Source organism: Nomia melanderi, chromosome 8 (genome assembly GCF_051020985.1).
Source record: "Nomia melanderi isolate GNS246 chromosome 8, iyNomMela1, whole genome shotgun sequence".
Classification (NCBI taxonomy): domain Eukaryota; kingdom Metazoa; phylum Arthropoda; class Insecta; order Hymenoptera; family Halictidae; genus Nomia; species Nomia melanderi.
In genome coordinates this window covers 447,250-468,780 of record NC_135006.1, presented here as the reverse complement: position 1 = coordinate 468,780, position 21,531 = coordinate 447,250, and the positions used below count along the sequence as shown (strand labels likewise).

Here is a 21,531-nt window from a genome sequence, read left to right as displayed (position 1 = left end):
ATCTTTTTACGCAGCTTGAGAGGTTCTATACCGTGATACATGTATAGCAATAAGTACCGACATTATGACGCATATATTGGCATATAACGCGTTACGTAATATTAAGGATTTCAAAATGTTGCGCAATCTCCGAGAAATCTGCATAAATTTCAAGCTATGCATGGTTAAGCAGACACATACGAAAACAATACACCGACGGTTAAAATAATTGTCTGTGCCACTCCGAGAGTCATCAGTTGAAATAACAGCTCTCTCTTGTTCTTATCCAATGAGAATCAGTGGTGAATAACATACATACCCTGATTACTAGTGTACTTACATAGGGTACATACATCTAAATAAGAAAAAATTCCAATTTGAGATTATGTACCTTTTCTCGAATATGCTGGGTTAATTACCGAGTGTTTCTGAATTGGTATTATACATTACTAATCGCTTATTTTTATATTTCATATTGAAATAATTTGTAATAATAAATTGTTTAAAAAGACTCCTGACTCCATCTACGACAAAATAGTCAAGCTACTAGCATAAATTACAGATTGAGGATAATACAGGCGTCTTGGGTACAGGTTTCTTTCCCAGAATTTTGAATTATCAGTACTTCAAAAATATTTTATTGCACCAGCGTCATGTTCGATGGGAATTTTTGTCTAGGCTTTAGAAAATCAAGAACGCGTATTATTTTGGTATAGGTTGTTGACATTACCGATAATTCGCAAATTTATGCTTCTTCGTGGAAAAACAATACTTTGTACCTACATATACTTCATTTCAACTAGGAGTAGTTCATATGATAGAAACAACACGCACAATATGCACATTTGAAAATAATGTATGTTTGTTTCTAAGCACAAGATAAAATAAAGTAAACTCGGATAATAGCTCAGCCTTACTGTATTTGTGTTGAAAAAAGAAATTATATTATGATATTTGAAAACATTACGTATACTTCCTGATCGTGTAATTACTTTGTACTGACACTAGACAGGAAAGCAATGAAATGACTGCAACTAGTCTTACTTACTGTAAAACAAGACATCACATTTTTAGGCGTACCCATGTCCACTTACAGAATACCGTTTATTCAGTCTTTAAATGTTCAAAAATATAGAACGTATATTACTTTTAATAAAAAGGTGAAATACTTCATATTTAAGAGAAGGATATCACTTAATTCCCTTCGAAGGGTAAACTTTGATAACAATTTTTATAATATATTTTTCATACGTAATGAATTGTGAACAGAAAACGGACCGAGTGGAAAAAGGACTAGTATATTCTTCCACTTATGCTTATGTTTATTTATTAATTGTTGCGACGGAAGTCATCAAACTTGAAAATTTAATAAAAATATTCACAATGAGCATTCTTTCTTTCTTCCGCACATTCAGAACCATTCTTTCTCTCTCTCCCTTCCTCTCTCACTCTCCCTCACACACATATCATTCGATCTCTCTTTCTCTCGCACGCTTTCTTTCTCGCATTCATCTGTTACGCGCACGGCCGTAACATTCTTCGTGAGCTGATGCGCGTGGTATGAGCCAATTTATCAAGAACTCGTATCCAGCACTTGTTGGACACTTGTGTGTGTTGTGTGTGTGTGTTACCTGGCTATGCATGTATGAATGTGTGGTATGATGTATGTATATGTACATTCAATTATTAATAATTATTATTAATAACAACAATAATTAATTAATACGAATAGAAAATCATGTTTCACGGTGAATGACTTGATTCCTTATTTTCAATTTTTTTTCTTTCATAAAGATTCGATGAATGTTCGTTTCCAGAGCAAACGTTTTGTCGTTCATTACGCGTGAAGATATTTTCAGCGATGTCAGTGCAACATGCAAATTCAGTCAAGCGAGGCCTTCAGTTTCGGCGATTTGCTGTCTTAAGAATTATTTTAAAACATTCCAAACAGCGATTAGTCCTTGCTCAACGTCAGAGCTGCCAATGACAATTACATAAAGTTGAGATATCTTCACAATAGTCACTCTGGCATTAAAATTACGATAACAGCATGATTCCCCCATAACAAACCGACCAACAGTCTGATCAGTTTGTATAACTGATTGTATTATTGATTCAGTCCAAAATGACAACCATGTCATCGCCGCGCACTGCTCTCTGCGGATGAGGAGGATGTAATGGAGCTGGTAATCTACGCCAAGGTTTGCGCGCTGCTCTTCGAAGTTCCACGGATGAAAGGGATCTTCTAAGTCTTCTACAAATTCATAGTGAACATTATTAAAACGCCAGTTCGTAAGATACGATGTCCAAAAAATGAGAAAAAATTAAAGAAATACCAACTTGGTCTGATCTGAAGCGCGGAAGTAAACGTCGTCAGGTGCGTCCATCCATGAAATCACTTGTTTACGCGCATTACTTCTAGACAAGGGTGGACCGTGAGGCAAAGTATGTGGATGAGCGGCTCTTCCATTGAGTGGCGGTACTAATGGAAGAACAGGAGGTGCGGTGTGTTCCAAAGTATGTTTGGGATGTAACTGTTGAGAATGATGAGCCCTTTTTGCAGGTGGTCCACCAGGGAGCCCTGCACTTAGGGCAATACCTATCAAACATAAAGAAATGCTTGTACGAAGTTTAATAAAGGACCCGATTACTATTACAAGAACGTGAAACTATGAAACCAATGTTCCATATTTCTTTCGGATATAATGATAAATTGTACAACTTAGCAAGTTCGATGATTCGTTTGGTTGTATACATAGACTCTTAGGCATTGAATTATTTTACCTTCATCCCAATCCATGTCAGAGTAGAAGCCAGTAAACAGAGACCACATTCAGTACTAGGACTTGGAACTGTAACGAGTACAATAGATACATGATACTGAAACTTACCATCAGATCCGTTGATTTCGTCAAATGGAGGTCTTGTGCGTTTCATGATTGTTTGTTGCGTCTGCATACTGGGTTGTGGTTGAGGCGGAGTCACTGGAAGCCTATCCACTTCAGACTTATTTGGTACTCTTTCATATAACAGACTTCCATCTATAATGATACCGTCGTGAAGAGTCAGTAAACATGAAATTTTTAAATAGAATTTTATTCTTGTTTTTCTCTGAAGTACTGTTTATCTATATTATTATATACCTGGTGCCTTTGGCGGTCTGGGAAAAGAAACTCGATCAGGTTGTTTTCGTTGTGCTGGTGCCGTAAGGGCTAACCAATCCCAGTCCCCAGGTTGTCGAGGAGCAGGGTGATCACCTAAACGCGTTGCTATGTCTGTGACGCGAGGACGAGGTCGAGGTCGTACAGCTCGTGCTAAAATACGTAACTCTGCAGGACTTTTTGACGTCAACTGAGGTGAAGCGCAAAGGTGTCGCAATGGCGCTGCATTTACAGGTTGATGGGGTGCTCGTGCCGCGTGACGTGTGCGTAATTGCGCTGCACATAGTCTTCGCGCAGCACGCGCTAATGCTGAAGTACGTAAATAAAATGCAGAACGAGTTTTCATAACAGGCCTGGGGGATCCACCACTACCTCCTCCACTTGCTCCGCTTCCACGTAAATCAACACCATGAGCACTTGCATAATGGCGACTCAGATGCGCCTTGAGCTTAAATTCTTTCCCGCAAGAAGGAATGCTACATCGATGAGGTCTATGAGCACCACCAATTCCTTTACTTTCTTCATCTGAGCCTGCGCCGCCTCTTTTTCTTTCTAAGTCAACATCATCGATACGTGATGGAACCTACACATATAATGATGAAATATACTATCTACAAACAGAAATAAAAATATTTTATTGAATAGTCACTTACGTATAAACCTACCTTGAGGCCACCGTATTTCTTCCAGTACGTCCAACATGATTGACAAAGACGGCATTGCATATGCGATGGACCCCAAGCGTACCACTGTGGACTCTGCATAACTTGACAACTTTCGCATGGTTTTCCGCCAACCCCGACCATCAGTATACCAGAATTATCAGTCGCCATACTACCATTGCTATTGCCATTGAGAACACTGGTTGGTTTTCCGTTACTGTTGCTATTATTGTTGCCGAGAGGTACAATTGTTGCCGCGGAAGGTGCAGTTGTAGGTGGAGCTGTCTTATTATAATTTGGTATGTAAACCTGTTTTAGTTTACTTTCAGCTTCTACAGCCTTTACCCTCTTTTGTTGTACATATCTATCAGTTGTTTTCCACATGTAATAGTATTCGATAACGTTCTTTAAAGTTTTCCACGGCAACTGAAATATTAACATATTTATTGCAAAAAAACCGATCTAAAATTAAAATTTTATTGATAGTTATCTTATAGCGCATACTTACAAAATCTTGACGAATATCAGCGAAATCTTTGCCATATTTATCAAGAGCCTCCTCAAAAAGATTAGCTTCAGATGCACTCCATTCTTCCATTTCATCTCTGCATAATACTGGACCAGTACTAGGCACTAAAGATGACATTGCTTTTGCGACATCATAATTATGCCGATGCAAAGTATCCATTGCGTGGAACTACAAAATGTAAAAGAAAATGATTAACTCGATATGTTGAAACTCATTAACAGTGCAATAACGTATTGTGATATAATGATATTTACAAGAGTAATATCTCTCGATGCAGCTGCTGCAGACATATGTAAAGAGGGTTGTTTAACTGAAGATGAACAGTCTAATGCTCTTGCGAATGTGCCTACTGATCTACTGACAACAAGGAATTGATCGATTTGTCGATCTGTTAGCGAATGTCGCGGAGTCCAAACCAAAGTCTCTAAATCCTGCAACCTACGAGGATCTGATTCTCTTTCAGCGGGAGTAAGTGGAGCTGGAGCTATACCATCAGCTTGATATTTGCTGCCTACTCTAATTTCGCCTGCAAAATTACATTAATGTAAGTTGAAAACAAAGTGTATGAAGTAAACAATAATTGTAATGTTCAAACATCACTTATGTACTTTAATACCTTTGTCAGCAAGTAAAGTACGTTGAGCAGGATCAAATACTAAACAATAGAAGAAAGAATCTTCTTTATTTAGATAGCTCAGTAAAGATTCTGTTTCATTTAACAATGTTACACAGCATTTGCCCCTTATATGCGTCGCAGGCATTGTTTCTACCTGTCGCGATAGAAATAATTCTCTGTGCTTCATTTGATGACGTTGTTTAGAACTTAATTCTGTAACACCTCCAGCACCTACTACATTGTCTTCAGTCCCTGTGTATAAATACTTTCAATTAGAATGTACTTCATCTATAGAATATTAAGATTAATAGTAGACAAAGCTTAACTGAAAAATATCTCACATAAGAATAAAGAAAATAAAAAAAATACTAAAAACACAGAATACTCGAAATGTTTTAATAAATTTATTGCTTTATATTTAAACACAACATTTGCGAGTTTTATCAGATACTTCAGCATAAGTTGCTTATATTAATAAAACAGTGACGTGGAAATATCTTCTTTTAGTACAGAAATTCTTCCTAAAGGCTGTTAAATTTATTCATGCAGTTTTGGACTCTCCATTCTTTATCTTCTTCCTTGTTTGAACACAGACAAATTAAATGTAAATGAAACGCAGGAATGTGGCAGAATCAATGAAAACTTACAACACTTAACTAAAAATATCAGCAAGAGCGGGCAACAAAAAAAGAAATAAAAGCAATCTTAAATGATAGATTACCTATCATAATAAAAACAAAATTAACTCTTGAATAAATGTAAATTGTTTGAAGAAGCCTCAGATTACTAAAGAATTATCATTTAATGCGGCGGGATTTTTTTTTTAATGAGTGGATGATTGTGAAGGTTAATTTTAGGTATTGGAAACTGAATACGAATAGATCAACATTATGACCTTCTAAGAGAAAAATAGATACAAACAGGTAGTAGAATTGATAGGATAAAAAATGAATATGTTCATGATGATGTATTGTCATATAATGTATAGGTTCATAAAGTTTCACAACTTTTCGGAAACTGTTGAAGCACTCTTCTACATAACTTCTTAGAAGAGTTCTTGGATAAACCTACTTTATTGTCTCTTTGGCCTTACAGTGAATACAACCCAAATTAACGGCGTTCACCAAGATTACAAAGAAGTTTATAAATCCCGCCGCCAGATCATTAGCCTTAAATCATCACTGGCTTCTACATGAGACTAATGAGACAATCAAAAGGTACGCATTATGGGTTACTTACTGATGAATCCCTGTACAATAATTTTTATGACACATAAGTAACTTGGGTTTGAAGACACTTACACAGTGCTTACTATATAATAACATATAACACAATGAATAATATATAAAAGTTTCAGAAAAATCAATCTACCATTTCCTCGTGTCACAAACCCTATATTTGTTGCATCTTTTAAATTCATTTATTATGGATTTAAAAAAATGGTATATATGTTACCAAGATTCATCTGTAAGAAGTACCTTTTAATCGACTGCTCACTCACCATGAGGCTCTTGGGCCTCTGATAGTGGGGCTTTCAGCCAGCCCCCCTTCCCGCCCCCTTTGTTCATCACTTTGGGCCCAATCCCATCTTTATTAGTCATTTCCTTAGTAGTATCTGGATTCTCGAGTTTCTGACTCTGCGTGTTTGCAGGGGATTCTGACCTCTGCTGCTCCGCACTTGCCACTGCAATTTGTATCATAGAACCCACTCTACTATTTCTCACTACTTTCCTTTTTTGTTTTTAATACAATTTTAATACATGCTCTTATACCTTCTAATGGAAAAGAATTCATAACATATTATAGATCCATTATTCAATGGCTTTATTAATTGAAATTTCTTGTCACATGATAACATATAACTGATTAATAACTATGTTATAGAAAAAATAATTTTGATTCTGTCAACCAATTCCAATCGCGTTTCTATTTACAACTGCATTCTCTCAGTATGACTAAAGTGTGTAGTAAGTAACACATTACATATATATGAATTAAAAAATTGTAATAATTGCTTCAATACACTGCACATGTATATTATATGATGAGTATTTGATAAATAGTAATACTTTATTATACTAACAATCACCATAAAATATAATATTTTTAAAAACTAAAGTGTTAAGTGAATTCACATTATACAAAACGAAGATCTAGTACAAAAAAGCAGGGTTAAGTCTCAGAAAACAACCCTACTTTGAAGTATAGCTATTATTTGATATGAAAGTAATTATAATAATCTGTAAGAAATATCTATATTATATCTTTTTCATTAACATTAAACAAGACTGTTTAATATATTACAAAATTTCTTAATCACATATTTTTCCTTCTATAGCATCTTCATTTCTATATCGTGATTTTCTTAAGAAATCTATTCCTTTCATCTATATACTATTTCAAACAAATTTATTGAACTTGCACAATTTCCTCCTAAATTTTATATATCATTGAAAAATATAGTGTTACACTATAAGTTTTCTCAATTCTCTAACAGTGTAAAAGCAAAATCGTGTTGTAGAAAGATCGTATTCGGGGGTTCTCCATAATTCCACCACACCGAAGTGTTCGTTCATGATTCCCGCCATAACAGTTGCTTCCAAACTCTAGGAAACAAAAACCCTAAGAAATCTATCGAATAATTAAACAATGATTCTACTAGGATTTGAATTAGAGAAGATGTGAAATTGGACCCCAACGAATCTCAATCGATATCCAGAAATTCTTGGAAATGAATGAAACATAATTCTGGACTATGGATTCTCGTCACCAAAAAAACGGGGTAAAAGGGGGACCCCCTCTGGAAGCACCCGATCCCCGGGGAACGCGTCCTTGCCGTAACCTTTTCATACTACGTTCCATGCATGAAAATATCGACTCTCGGCAAGACAAAGGTTCGTGAACATGTGTATTTATATATAAATATATATATAATATATACACACATACATATATGTGTATATATGTATATATTGTGATATATATAAAATATATATATATATTTATTTATTTATATATAATATATATATATATATATATATACATATATATTTTTGTGAAATTCGAGGCACAGAAGAGAGCAAGGCACAGAACCGACGGAGGGAAGGGGAAAGCCCGATTCGAAGCAAATACCGGCGGACGGACATAGAACCAGTGAGAGAAAGGGGGATCAGGGGGGCAAAGAGGTGGAAAGGGACAGATGTAAAGAGAAAGAGAGAAATAGAACGGGAGAGTGTACATTCGCGTTACATACACATACACGTGCACACCTGCAGTATCCCACTCACACACACACATATATATAATATACACATATATATACATAAGGTAGAAAAGAAGAAGAGGGAGGGAAAGAGAAGCGGGAGAGACAGAGTAAATGCTTAAAACGAAGATGGCTAGTGGGGCCCACACCATTTTCGCCCAGGCACACACGCGAGCGCCCGTGTCCGTGTGTGCGTTCCTGTTTTCTCTCAGCCCGTTATTCGCGCGTGCTGCTCTCTGCGTGTACGTGTGCTTGGTTATCGTGTACGTTCCCTCTATCGGTGTTCTTACGAGCCTCTGTGTGTGTCCCGAGTACACGTAACACATACCCAACCAATCCCTGCGTCAGTCATTCATTTAGTTCAGGGTGGCCGGGAGGTTGGGGGGTTGGGGGAGGCAAGAGGTGGGGTGGTATAGGGGGACTCTGGTGAGAGAGGTAGAAAGAGGGGGCGGTGGTGGGCTAGCGGGTGCACACCATTCCCCAACCCACCCCCGGCAGATCGATACAACCCCCATTCCACCCCTCTTGCCACCCCCCAACTTTACTTATTATACATTCCCACCCCCCAAATCCCCGCGTCTCATTATCTTTGCCACTGCAAAGGAAAAATCGAGAAAGGTTCAAAGAGAGAAAAAAAGAGAGAGGAGAGAGAGAGAGAGAGAGAGAGACAGATACATACGTGTATACATACATATGTACATGTACGGTATATACACATGTACATATATTGAGATAGGTAAAATACCGAGCAAACTTTTTTCTCTCGGAGACGCGTTATTTTTCTCTGTATGATAGAACATATTCAAGTGTGTCGCCTTTCACGTGAACAGGAGTTATCCTGGCGCGCTAAGGTCTTTGAACTTCTACTTGGAAATCATAGTAACGTAATAACGTTGCGGATAAAAAAAGCGTTAACCCTGGAGAGATTAACGGAGGGGGGTTGAAGATTCCTCGAATCCACTGGTTACAAAATGTTAGAAAATCGTTGCTTCTTTCATCTAGAATATTAAAAAAAGCAAAGTTATTTTTATGTTGTTCCTTTGAGATTAGTTCTGAAGAAGCGTTTTACAGTTTAGTAAAAATATTTTTCGAAAGAAACATTTGAACAGATGATCATACGTGCGCAAACATTTTTTAAGCTCGAGATTTCATCTTTCCAGGGTTAACCGGAACGTTGTTTATTTTCAAGAGAACATTAAATTCTAGCGATTTTAAACGGAAAAATCTAGTCCAACCGTTTCTGTTTGACTATGTAGAAGAATAGCACGCCGAAATTGTCGCAACATGGTTTGTAAACAGTAAGGGTCGCGTGTATGGCAGACGCAGCATTTTTTTTTTTTACAATATTTGTCTAAACATTTTTTTTATAGTCAACTGCATCGAGTGTTCACAACATTCGAATAGACTATTATCGTGTCAGGTTAGTAAGAAATTCAACCGCGAACCATTGAAATGATCTTATATGGCGCGCGCGAGAGAACTGTTTCAATTTTCTTCATTCGGGGATGACTATCGATCCGTAGGACAGCGTGAAGCAACATAAATTATATTGCTCTCGTACTTTCATTATTATACTGTGGATGTTTATACGATTTATAAATTTTTATAAATTATTCCACAGAAATCAAGATCAATCAGAAATTCATTTAAGCCATGAAAGATACTATTAAGTTTCAAATAACACAAAACCTTTTTTTTTTAACATTATTATACATTTTGACTGCATAATATGTATGTATATTATAAATGCATAAAAATCCACAATTATTATGTTCATTGTATGAATGTTACTATACAACTGTGTGAACATAATTGAAAATAGTTAACGCATTTTTTTCAAATATTTTCCTGATTTAAGTGAACTAAGTGATGCCATTCAATTAAAAAGTTAAAGAAATCTTATTAAGTTTTTGTTGGTTATTGAAATGAACAATGCCAATGTACCTCTGACAACTGGAATTGTAATATTATAAAGAAAATGGAAATTTTTTTTACAGAACATGGTAGATTTTACTTACATTGATGTTTATCAGCAAGCATTATTAAAGTAGAAGGTAAATCCCTCCGCCTGAAGAAGCACATTACTTTTGCTTCAACATTTCCACTTGCGGTCTAAAAGAAGGAATTAAACATGTATGAGAATAATATCTAAAACTACATGTATCTGATAATTATTCAAACTCTATACAGATCATATAAAAATGTATAAAATGTGATCCAGCACACACTGACAAATAAAAATCAATAAGAATTCAAATTGCAACAGTTCCCAAAAATGGAGATTACTGTCTTACCTTATTTAATTCTTCTATCCTTCTTATTTGGTAGGGAGATGTGGAAGATGTTTCAAAATATACGTAGTCTATAAATAAAAAGTCAAGAATATATTTAATGAACCTATAAAAGCTAACATATGAACTTCTTGAAGTATATTGCACAGATAACATAAGTATACAATACCAATACATTATACATGTATGTATTCAACAAAATACTTTCAATCTGGAGACATTAATTACTATAAGTTCAGCTCCTTTGAAATAGCATTTCAATAATATCCCTGTCCGCATTTCATTTATTTATCTGTCTCTCAAAATATATAAACACAAAATATCGTCATCGCTTCGAGAAAAAAAAACAAAAAAAATATACGCGTGACACGAGAACGGCAATATCGGGAAAAAGTTTTACACACCGGTCCCAAAAAGCTTTCCACAGCTTTCCATAAAATGAAAATAGAGGTTCATTACAAATAAAAGTCCAAATAATAGAATGCCCATATAATTGTGAATTCTTTCAAGAGTGTGAGCGTACATGAAATGCCGTACGGGTATAGATGTTCGCTTCGTTGTGTCTCGATAACATCGGGGAAACAGAAATATCGTTCTACGCGAATTTAAGGGATCTCTGGACCATTTGGCGGGTGCATAAAATTACCGAAGATACCCATCGAAGAAACGGTGGTATGACCATGGTTTCGGAAACGAAAATGTAGCCGACTGTCCGAATATCGAATTTTAATCATCGAGATTCATCGTGCAAGAAATTAGCATGACCTGGACGAAGGGCGAGCGAATGAGTGAGAAAGGGAGGTGGGAGGGGGGAGGTAGCGAGGGGGGGGGGGCAGAAGGAAAGCAGACGTATGTATAGGACGCCAGAAAAGAGAGAAAGAGAGCGTGCAGGGGGAGGAAGAGACGGGAGAGATCCAGATGAAGAGAGGAAAGTGTCGAGGGGCCGAGCGAGCGCGGGTAAAATGTAGATACAGGGGACGCCATATCGCCGCGGATCACCATTCGCAAACATTAATTTCTCGGGTTAATTAAAGGCTACGTTCGATGCTGGACGCGTGGCCATCAGCCGGCGGAATGTGTGTGCGGTCACTTTTTACCTCCCACCCGGTACATGTTGGCCGTCATGTTGCTGGCGTCCTGTGTGGCCCCGAGAGCGAAATTAGCGTTCTCGTGGTTACCGTGGTTCTCGTGGTATTCGGCCGGCATCGGCATGAAGGCTTATCGTCCTCCAATCACGCGAATTCTATCAGCCGACACTTCCCACTTGTCCACGGGGAGTCAACACTTCGCGGTGTCACTCCATCGTGTTTGTTTGTCCCTCTGATCGACTCAAAACGGAAAAAAAATAATACGATCGTGGTCCGGCTATCCCTATATCGCGCCCGCACCGACCGGTTCCCGCCTAGAATCCGAACACTCGACGATCTTCGTGAATAGCACACTCAAAGACGCGCGAATAGCCCGCACTCGATACGACTCACGTGTCCGTTACCGTGACGAACATCGTCAGTGGCCGTTGCTCCGTTCATACGGGAACACCGCCATTTTCATTTTCGCCGAGCGGGCTACATATACGACCAGGACAGACTGCCAGCTCCCCTCTACCGGAGCTCGGTTCACTCGCTTTCCTCCGAACCCGCGTGCATTCGAAACTCCACCGAGACATACGATACACGAACCCCTGCGAGTCTTCTCCTTCGGTTTGGCCGTGCACGGAAGCCTGCTTTCACGAATTTTAGACGGAAAACGCGCGATCCCGACGATACAACCCGGTCAACGAATACCACAAAACAAGGCCACTGGTCGGATACTACCAAGACTCGACGATTGCGCGGTCTTCACAGCGTCTGCGTTACCCTACCGGAGAGTGGGGATAAACTGGACGATAGAGTGCCAATTTTTCGGCGCACTCGCGAACCAGACCGCGAAATTCGAATTCCTTAGATTTTCACAGAGCGCGCAGTACCCGTTTCGCTAAAAAAAAAATATGATATCGTTGTCATCATTCTTTTTTCCTTGGAACGCGTATGTTGGAGGTCGCGGTTTGCAAAACTGGGAGAGATTTATCGGCTCGATAAATAAATATAGATTTACTTACGAGAATTTTGTATAGTGTTCGTAATGAGAGATGATAAATGAAAAACTGTTGTATAGTATATGAAATATTTATATATTTACGAAATTAGTCTTTCTATACAATTGCTTACACGCAGTCACATATTTCATCAGTTTCAATTAATAAAAAAAGAAGTGTATGTAAATGAATAGTTGAAATTACTCACTAGTTTGTAGAGCCTGTGTGAGAGTTTGCCTTTCGCGTAAAACGTTTGGTAATGCGCCTGACTAATAATAAATAGTGACGAATATGTCGATTTGATGCAAATACGTAACGCAAAGTTATATTCATATGTACATAGTAATAGTAGTAATAGTAGTAATAATAATAATACATGTCCGTGACAATGTTTATAATTTAGCATTCTTGTAATTTAGGTAATCATTTAAGGCACACCCCACGGTCTTTACCAAGCAATTTTGTTCATTAATATTATATAAATAAATGTATACTGTTGTGGATGCTATTAACCTAAATTTATTATCATATTTCTATTCATAGGAATAATTATTTATACTAAATATAGGTAATAATCTGTTCTGTACATAATTCTATGTCTTTCTTATGAATCTTTTAAAATGGATAGTCGTATCATTTATTAATGATAATAATGACAGTAACATTAATAAGAATAACAAGATAAGATGAGAACATGCTCTTTTCCTTTCATCACGGTGTTCGAATCATGAGTAGTAAAAATAATTTGAAATATAAAACAAATTTCACGGTGAACACATTCACGCCTCTATTTAAATAATTAACATTTTTAATTTTCTGAAACTGAACAGAAAAAAAAATAGTGAGCACATCAATTGTAAAGGATTATACGTACATACTTTCAATTATGTAATACATACATAGTTTAAATTACAATTAAAATTGCATAATACTACTCATGATTTAATTTAATATTAATATAAAATACCTATGCCAACTCTGACGGTTTATGCATTTCTATGTACAAGTATAGCACCCAGACTTTGTCCCTCTGGTTGCATGTTTCTACTTACTACGATACTATTGTTTATGGATAAAAAAATACTAATATATCGCATTGTCGTTGCACGGGCAGTGTTTACGCAGTTTTGTCCATTCATAAGGCACCAACTTTTAGGATCCTGAGATTCAACCCGCATGCTTCGACAGATTTAGAGGCATATCTAAGAATAAACCATAATAATAAGTGATTAGTATAATTTCTAATCTAAAGTGACATTGCATAAAAATATTTTTAAACGTGTACCTGAAGGAGGTGTAAGAGTTTGTTCCCTGTAGTCTTTGTAATGATGAACTGGAGGAGATGGGGGATGAGGTGGTGGTGGTGCATACAATGGCATAGTAGGTGGATAATGGACGGGCGATGGATAATGCATCCATAAGGGTGCTCTATATGGTCCAGGAGGTAACATTGGCACACCATACAGTGGGTGCTGAAGAGGTGTATTTGTGGTACCAATGTAGGGGTCCACCCGTACCCTGGGGTACGAGTTACCTGATGAGTATTTCACAGTTTGTCTATCATCTGGCTTCAACAAATTCCTTAGAAAGCCTTGCTCATGACTCGGCTTATCTTCTCCCAAGATACTTGTTATGCTGTACGATGATAGTTGTTTGGGTGATGGTGTTGGAGCACTCGTTGTACAAACAGGCTGTGGTGTCGCGCGTCTTTTAGACGCTTGGTCTTCTAACGATACTCTTTCCAATTCGCGCAGAATGCGTTTGCGAGGTGAAACGACATTAGGATCTAGAAGGCGCGCTAATTTGTCGATGATTATATTTAAAACTTTTCCAGTTGGTGTACCATTCGCCTTTCGTGTTAGCTTAATATAATTTGTTACTGATTCTGGAACAAGTAGGTGAGAAGTAGGATCTAACGGACGTCTACGCTTTCTTGCTATTAAGCGAGGATGTGCACACAGACGGTTTCTTGGATTTCTATAATAATAAAAATTAAACTCCGTAGATATCCTACGTCTTGGGTTTGCTTGCTTCCAGCAGTGATCTCTTTGCCAAGGACTTGACTGAACCGACGAATTATCATCAGAGACTACAAGTATAATCGTAGTGTTAAGAACTTAAATGTGCACTTACAATGCTAATTCTTTTACTTACCACTAAGAGAAGTGGAACTTTCCTGCCTATTTGGAGTTGTGCTAGCTGGTGGCCAAAATGTTTTTTTTGGAACTGGAAACCACGTGGTTCTTTCCCCGTCTCTACGATGAGATAACTCCAAAATAAATTTTCCATCTTTAAAGAATTTTAACCGTCCACCAGGAGTTGGAAGTAAACTGTTATCAATTCGTGTTTCTGAGTGATGAGTTGGCTGAGGGCTTGAGTTTTTACCATTTGCCTTGGTAAGGGTTGAGTGCAATGCAGAAGGATCACGTGAGCACATTTCTGTTGTGCCCCTCACGTGACCTGCGTGAGCATGACATTCTGCTGACTTCTCGCGCATGCTGATACTTTACCGATATCCATTTTTCTCCGCTTGACCTTTCATACTTCAGCCTCTCAATGTCAATTAAAAAAAAGAGGCAAGACCTTAAGGAGGCCCTTCTCTTACATCTGTGAACGACAATAGACAAGCTTGCTAAAGTACCTCTGTTTCATATTTTAAGAAAAGCATGTCTTACAAAAGAACTTGGTAGAACCAAAAATATATAACACAACCAAGCAACAAGTTGGTTGATACAGAAGGAAATTGTTTGACAATAATGTCAAAATTGGCCAAACATATAAGTTTCTTTCAAACTCAATAGAGTTGATAACAGGCCAGGAATACAATCATATTGGTCTTGTTCGTTCCAAAACTGTCAGACTGACATTAGCAAAAATTGACAGTGGACAACAGCGTTGCTCTGAAATTTAACTAATATTTCCTTCTAAACCCAAATAGAACTATCTGGATAATATGCCGATTAATGTGCATGGATCACACAGGTGATCATTTAATCAGAAAGAGCACTATCATTGGCTTGACAGCCACATTTTGCTTGAAATTCCAAAAGGAATTTGATATACATGAGTGGCAGTCGCTAGACACCCACCCACCCACGCACTGCCGCCTTCTGCAACGAGTTCTATTCCATCTCGAAGAAGCCGCTCATTGCGTTAATAGGTATCTTCGAAACCGAACGCGTTATATTTTCCACGAATTATCACAACTGGCCCGCGACTTCGCTTTCTAAACGCGAGATATTCACGGACCAAACACGGGACGGTCGCTCTGTAGTGGAAAACACGGCTCGGCCGACACATGTGTTTCACTTCACCCACAAATGGTTTACGTGTCCACGGCAATCGAGCTTATTCGTTCGACGACCCTTCAGAACGTGCATCCACCATCGTTTTCCTCGTGATTTTCGATGTTCGGACGTGAAAAAAAAAAACAAGAATTTCTCGCCTTCGTGTATCCTTCTCGTCGACAACACTGTGGCGGTTCGCAGTCCGCGCGTTCCTCCGTTTCTTGGTCCAACTCCCACGATCAGTCTGCAATACTTCCTACAGAGCACGGAGTTACGTCGAACGCGTTATATAGTTAACTTCAGAAAATACGAACTCGTTCTGATAATTTTTTATCAATCATTTAGGTGTCTTGATCGATTCACTTCGAATGGATTGGAACGGTAACGTATATACCCATGCTAAATGCCAATATGAACGTGTTTTATTGCAATACTTTTTAATAATGAATATGAGCAATCTAATATGTTTGAAATTTGTTGGTCTCGTTGCTGTTTGTATTTTGCTCACTTTCAATGAACCAATAGGGATCGTGCCTTTTCGCACGAATGAAGTTTGGCGCGTAACGTTTCAGATTCCCGATGTAATGTTTACGTAAAATATTCGTTAATTTTCGTTAACGTTTGTTTAATTCTTACTTACTTACTTACCATCGATGGAATTGTTAGAGGAATATCAGGAATTTATCGAGCGTGATGCAACCGAAATTTCCTGGTTATGGAAATTTATACCGGCGCTTTTTTATGTCGTAAACGCGGTTACTGGATACATTTGCAGCATTTTATTTTACATGATATGGGTGCCAAATTAATCTTGCTTCTTTTCTTCTCATGTTTTCGATATAAGTTTAATTTTATATTAAAAATTTTTAAGCAAGACGCCTTCAACGGTAATTGTCCACTTTGGGCGAATTCTCTTTCCATGCTAAATATAGAATCAAAATTTGATGACACAATTGACAAAATCAGCTGGAATACAATTGATGCAGATTGGTGGAACTACATTGTTACTAATTATGACTATAAATATAAATGTAAACTATATTTCATATCATGTTTTTTGTCCTGTATATTTGGAATTATATGGTCCATTATGTTTTTAATATGTGGTAAAGGTGGACATGATATAGGCATGTAAGTACTTATTAATTAATTGTTAATTATATTATAGTATAGATATTATATTGTATAGATTTGAGGCTCCATGGAGAACTGTATTTCCAGCAACAGTTTTTAATCTAATATTTGTAATAATAACAATATACACTACCATTAATCTGGGAAAAGGATACTTTATATTTAGTCAGAACTTAAAAAATGTTTATACTGAAATAAGCAATACTTATAAAGTACCACAACTTACAAGGTATGATATATAAATTATTTTATTTTTTATGTATTTTTAATCTAATAAAATTATATTTGTAGTGAATGTGAAATTGTACAAGTATATTTGCAACAATATAACACCTATGAAATTGATGTCTGTAAAACTTTCCTTTGGCTACAGGTTATATTTTATAAACAATACAACAGCTTAGTATTAAAATGTAATCAAATATTAACATATACATTAAATGCTTTTAAGGTTCTTTCATATATACAGATGTGGAGTTGGTTAGCAGGATTGTTGATATTAGTCTTTAGGATAATCCTGATTAATGATTTTAGAATACTAAAGATTAGGATTTATGATGTTTCAAATGATTTTGTATCAAATAATACTAACAGGAATGAAAATCTCCAGGAAAGAAATAATAAAATAGACAAAGAGAAAATGGAATAGTTATAGATATGTTGGAAATTATTTATTTAAACTTCATATATACTTCTATATGAACACTTTATGTTTATGTGTATATGTAAAAATGTATAAAAATGTATAAAAATATAGAGTTTATAAATTCAACTCAAAGGTACAAATATAAAAAAAACATATTATAAATTCATATAATTACAGTTATATATATTTGTATTATCTATTAATTCAATACCTCATTACAGTTACTTATTTTGTTTATTCTTATATGAAGTAAAATAACTTTTATATATATTTCATATATTTAACAAAATTGTTTCTGAGGTATGTATAAGTTTTAATTATAATCATGATATTTTCAGTGTAAAAAACAAAATACTTTATGTCATTAATATTAGTCAGAAAAAATGTTTAAAAAGCATGATCTATGCAATTATTATAACTATTAATATACTTCTATAATATCTTGATTGATAAATTTTATAACATAATTATCTAGTACAAAATGTTTTATCAATAATATTTTTTTCAATTGTTCCATAAATTTTGTATTAATAAAAGCTATGCTATAACTTTAATTTCCTATGGCAATCTTATGGTCATCTTATAAATTTAAATCCCTTAATTACTTCTCTGGATTGATACCATTGAAAAGGAACATTTGTAATATTTTCATTTGAATTTTTCAAGAAATTAATGTCCTCAGTTTTCTTACTGTCAGATTCAGATAATTCGTTATAAATTTTCACTAAATCAATGCAGTTACAATCCATTTTTATTTGGTTACTATGTTGTAATTTAATTATAAAACACTTTGAATTCTTTATTGGTGGTATATAGTATGGCTTAGGTAGAAAAAATTCAGATATTAAATTACTATCACTTTTTTCTAATAATACAAAAGTGTTTGTAAGAGTTAATGGTGAACTTATTGCGTCTTGAAATTCAGAACATTCTGACATAGACCTAAAAATATTATTTTGTAATATTTTAATATAATATTATAAATGACCAAATAAGTTTAATAATAAATGTCACTGTTTACTGACCTCATGAGGTTTAACAAAGGTTTCCTAGATGCGTGTTTACATTCATAATGTTCTTGACTATTGAGAATATCTGACGGTAATTCCAATTTAATATGTAATTTTGGTGATATTATAGTAGCACCAATGAGTATAGCGATTTCTTTGACTTTGCAGTTGGTGAGATGAAATTGTGAACTCAATTGTTCTGATGTGTTTTTTAAAGATTGCAGTAATTTCTTTATGGAAATTAAATTCCTATCTGTTGATTTCATATTCATTTGCAGTTGAGTTAACGATTCATATGCAAACGGTATTTGCTGCTTTTGATATAAAATATACTTCAAAAGTTCAATTACGAGTTTTACACAGGCGTTGCTTGTCAAAGGTTCATCTAATTTTACATTAATATCCATTTCGTCCTCTATGTTTCTCACTGTGGTTCCAAACAAATTAATGCATAACCTGTCTTAAACGAAATATTCTTTCGTAATAGTACTTCCTTAAATTTGCGAACACATGCCTTATTCGTAACGATAATTGTGTCAATATATTTCTTGTAATATTAAAAACAGTGTTATTTAACAGTTAACTTTAAATCGAATTGCTTACGGTTATAAAAGAACCTCTAGTATCACTGTGAACTGTGAATAGACCTTATTCAACTAAAAAGCTAAAGCCTACATCACAATACGATAAAATTTTATCTACCTTTATATAAGAAAACAATTTGAATTATATTTTAATACTTCTTAACATGTAATGTCGAATGAGAAGGAATTAATCCATGACATTACATTTAATAAATCTACAGAATAACTATAATAATTTAACCAGACCAATTGCATGTAGCTTCTGTACAAAGTTTTCTAGCCTGATTGAAGTATTAAAATCGTTTATGTTCACCGTTCTTCAAGTTATTGGCAAAAATGGCGGAAATAAAGTCACGTCGCGTCGCACAAACAGAAGATTTATCAAATGTTGAGTTCGAAACCAGTGAAGATGTGGAAGTTATCCCCACGTTCGATAATATGGGGCTTAGAGATGAGTTATTGCGAGGAATCTACGCTTACGGTAATATATTAATTTTGTACTTTTCTTAGAATGTAAACATAACCTATTCGCCTACTTTCGATCTACAGTCAATCTTATTTCGCTAATGTTATTAGTTCTAATTATACCAGAAATCATGCTTCGATTGCAGGTTTTGAAAAACCGTCAGCTATTCAACAGCGATCTATCAAACCCATTATGAAAGGACGAGATGTGATCGCACAAGCTCAATCTGGTACAGGAAAAACAGCGACATTCTCAATTGCTATACTACAATCTTTGGATACACAAGTCAGAGAAACACAAGTATTAGTTTTATCCCCCACAAGAGAATTGGCAACACAAATACAAAAAGTTATTCTGGCATTGGGAGATTTTATGAATGTTCAATGTCATGCCTGTATTGGAGGCACTAACCTAGGAGAGGATATCAGGAAGTTAGATTACGGGCAACATGTAGTATCTGGAACACCTGGGAGAGTATTTGGTGAATATGCTACACAGTTAATAAAGCTAACATTCAAATGTGAAATCAATGTATATTTTATTTTATGATATTTTTAGATATGATAAAAAGACGAGTCCTCAGGACTAGGGCAATAAAAATGTTGGTTCTTGATGAATCGGATGAAATGTTAAACAAAGGCTTCAAAGAACAGATTTATGATGTATATAGATATTTGCCACCTGCAACTCAAGTAGTATTAGTGTCTGCCACATTGCCACACGAAATTCTTGAAATGACAAGTAAATTTATGACAGACCCTGTTCGGATCTTGGTCAAACGGTAAGTTATAGCTCGTTAGATCAACCCAGTATCATTGTTTCACTTTCACTAAGTCATGATTCTCTGCAGTGATGAATTGACATTAGAAGGGATAAAGCAGTTCTTTGTTGCTGTAGAAAGAGAAGAATGGAAATTTGATACATTGTGTGATTTGTATGACACATTGACAATAACACAAGCAGTCATTTTCTGTAACACTAAACGTAAAGTAGATTGGTTAACAGAGAAAATGAGGGAGGCGAATTTCACAGTTTGTTCTATGCATGGTGATATGCCTCAGAAAGAAAGAGACAACATTATGAAAGAATTCAGATCTGGTCAGAGGTAATATTCCTAATGTACCTAAAATAGTATTTTAAATAATACTTGTATTTATGGTATTTTTCTTTGTTTCAGTCGTGTATTAATTACAACAGACGTTTGGGCAAGAGGAATAGATGTACAACAAGTATCTCTTGTAATCAATTATGATTTACCCAACAATCGTGAGTTGTACATTCATAGAATAGGTCGATCGGGTCGTTTCGGCAGAAAAGGTGTCTCCATTAATTTTGTCAAAACTGACGACATCAGGATTCTGCGAGATATTGAACAATATTACTCCACACAAATTGACGAAATGCCTATGAATGTAGCGGACTTAATATAAACTGTAGAACTAATGATGGTTTTGATTAAGACTTTATGCGAAAAACAATTTTTCGCACTTCACTTTCATTGTATTTTGCTTTTATACATTTCTTTGATTACAAAATGTGCATTTAAGGGTGAAATTACTCTCAGAAGAGTATATCACTCTTAAAGGATGTAACTAAGTATATGTATGGGCACATTTTTAATTTTCAAAAGCACTATGTTAAATGTAAAAATAAACATAAATGTTATTGATTTTGTAAAGAATAACAAATTAACAGAAATAGAAGGATGAATCTAAACAGAAAAAATATAAAATTACTTTGTACCTTGTATTACAATAATTATATTATATTACTTGTATTTAACAGATGATGGAGCTAATAAAAACATTTATTACAGTATTTGTTATTGTA

General features: G+C 35.6%; 5 protein-coding genes across 24 annotated transcripts; 2 read left to right on the top strand and 3 right to left on the bottom strand.

The window, feature by feature from the left end:
- Positions 1 to 594: 594 nt before the first annotated feature.
- MTA1-like (metastasis associated 1-like) lies at positions 595 to 12,832 on the bottom strand. 13 transcript variants are annotated; one of them, XM_076370268.1, is made up of 13 exons: positions 12,783 to 12,832; positions 10,504 to 10,571; positions 10,228 to 10,321; positions 6,449 to 6,631; positions 4,948 to 5,199; positions 4,586 to 4,857; positions 4,311 to 4,499; positions 3,794 to 4,228; positions 3,123 to 3,723; positions 2,873 to 3,020; positions 2,764 to 2,795; positions 2,320 to 2,578; positions 595 to 2,233 (listed from the first exon to the last, which is right to left on the bottom strand). In XM_076370268.1, the coding sequence occupies exons 3-13, from the start codon at positions 10,289 to 10,291 to the stop codon at positions 2,095 to 2,097; spliced, it is 2,574 nt and encodes an 857-aa protein (XP_076226383.1). In that variant the 5' UTR covers positions 10,292 to 10,321; positions 10,504 to 10,571; positions 12,783 to 12,832; the 3' UTR covers positions 595 to 2,094. The 13 variants fall into 13 exon arrangements, with proteins under 13 accessions (XP_076226383.1, XP_076226375.1, XP_076226377.1 ...); XM_076370260.1 differs by lacking the exon at positions 12,783 to 12,832 and adding an exon at positions 11,598 to 12,356; XM_076370262.1 differs by lacking the exon at positions 12,783 to 12,832 and adding an exon at positions 11,598 to 12,355 and having other exon boundaries at positions 3,806 to 4,228.
- Positions 12,833 to 13,628: 796 nt separating this feature from the next.
- H (transcriptional corepressor hairless) lies at positions 13,629 to 15,687 on the bottom strand. Its single transcript, XM_031976018.2, has 3 exons — positions 14,729 to 15,687; positions 13,860 to 14,663; positions 13,629 to 13,776 (listed from the first exon to the last, which is right to left on the bottom strand). Exons 1-3 carry the CDS (start codon positions 15,069 to 15,071, stop codon positions 13,742 to 13,744), a joined length of 1,182 nt encoding a protein of 393 aa, XP_031831878.1. The 5' UTR covers positions 15,072 to 15,687; the 3' UTR covers positions 13,629 to 13,741.
- A 444-nt stretch (positions 15,688 to 16,131) lies between these two features.
- Positions 16,132 to 17,856, top strand: LOC116426709 (uncharacterized). Of its 8 annotated transcripts, none has more exons than XM_076370278.1 (4): positions 16,132 to 16,242; positions 16,737 to 16,992; positions 17,051 to 17,224; positions 17,287 to 17,856. In XM_076370278.1, exons 1-4 carry the CDS (start codon positions 16,230 to 16,232, stop codon positions 17,642 to 17,644), a joined length of 801 nt encoding a protein of 266 aa, XP_076226393.1. In that variant the 5' UTR covers positions 16,132 to 16,229; the 3' UTR covers positions 17,645 to 17,856. The 8 variants fall into 8 exon arrangements, with proteins under 8 accessions (XP_076226393.1, XP_076226394.1, XP_031831881.1 ...); XM_076370279.1 differs by having other exon boundaries at positions 16,168 to 16,242; positions 16,974 to 16,992; XM_031976021.2 differs by lacking the exon at positions 16,132 to 16,242 and adding an exon at positions 16,360 to 16,658 and having other exon boundaries at positions 16,733 to 16,992; positions 17,287 to 17,848.
- On the bottom strand, positions 17,704 to 19,426 carry LOC116426462 (MAD2L1-binding protein). Its single transcript, XM_031975443.2, has 2 exons — positions 18,667 to 19,426; positions 17,704 to 18,583 (listed from the first exon to the last, which is right to left on the bottom strand). The coding sequence occupies exons 1-2, from the start codon at positions 19,056 to 19,058 to the stop codon at positions 18,217 to 18,219; spliced, it is 759 nt and encodes a 252-aa protein (XP_031831303.1). The 5' UTR covers positions 19,059 to 19,426; the 3' UTR covers positions 17,704 to 18,216.
- Positions 19,427 to 19,537: 111 nt separating this feature from the next.
- LOC116426461 (eukaryotic initiation factor 4A-III) lies at positions 19,538 to 21,519 on the top strand. Its single transcript, XM_031975442.2, has 5 exons — positions 19,538 to 19,716; positions 19,847 to 20,182; positions 20,260 to 20,482; positions 20,552 to 20,806; positions 20,879 to 21,519. Exons 1-5 carry the CDS (start codon positions 19,572 to 19,574, stop codon positions 21,129 to 21,131), a joined length of 1,212 nt encoding a protein of 403 aa, XP_031831302.1. The 5' UTR covers positions 19,538 to 19,571; the 3' UTR covers positions 21,132 to 21,519.
- Positions 21,520 to 21,531: the final 12 nt, after the last annotated feature.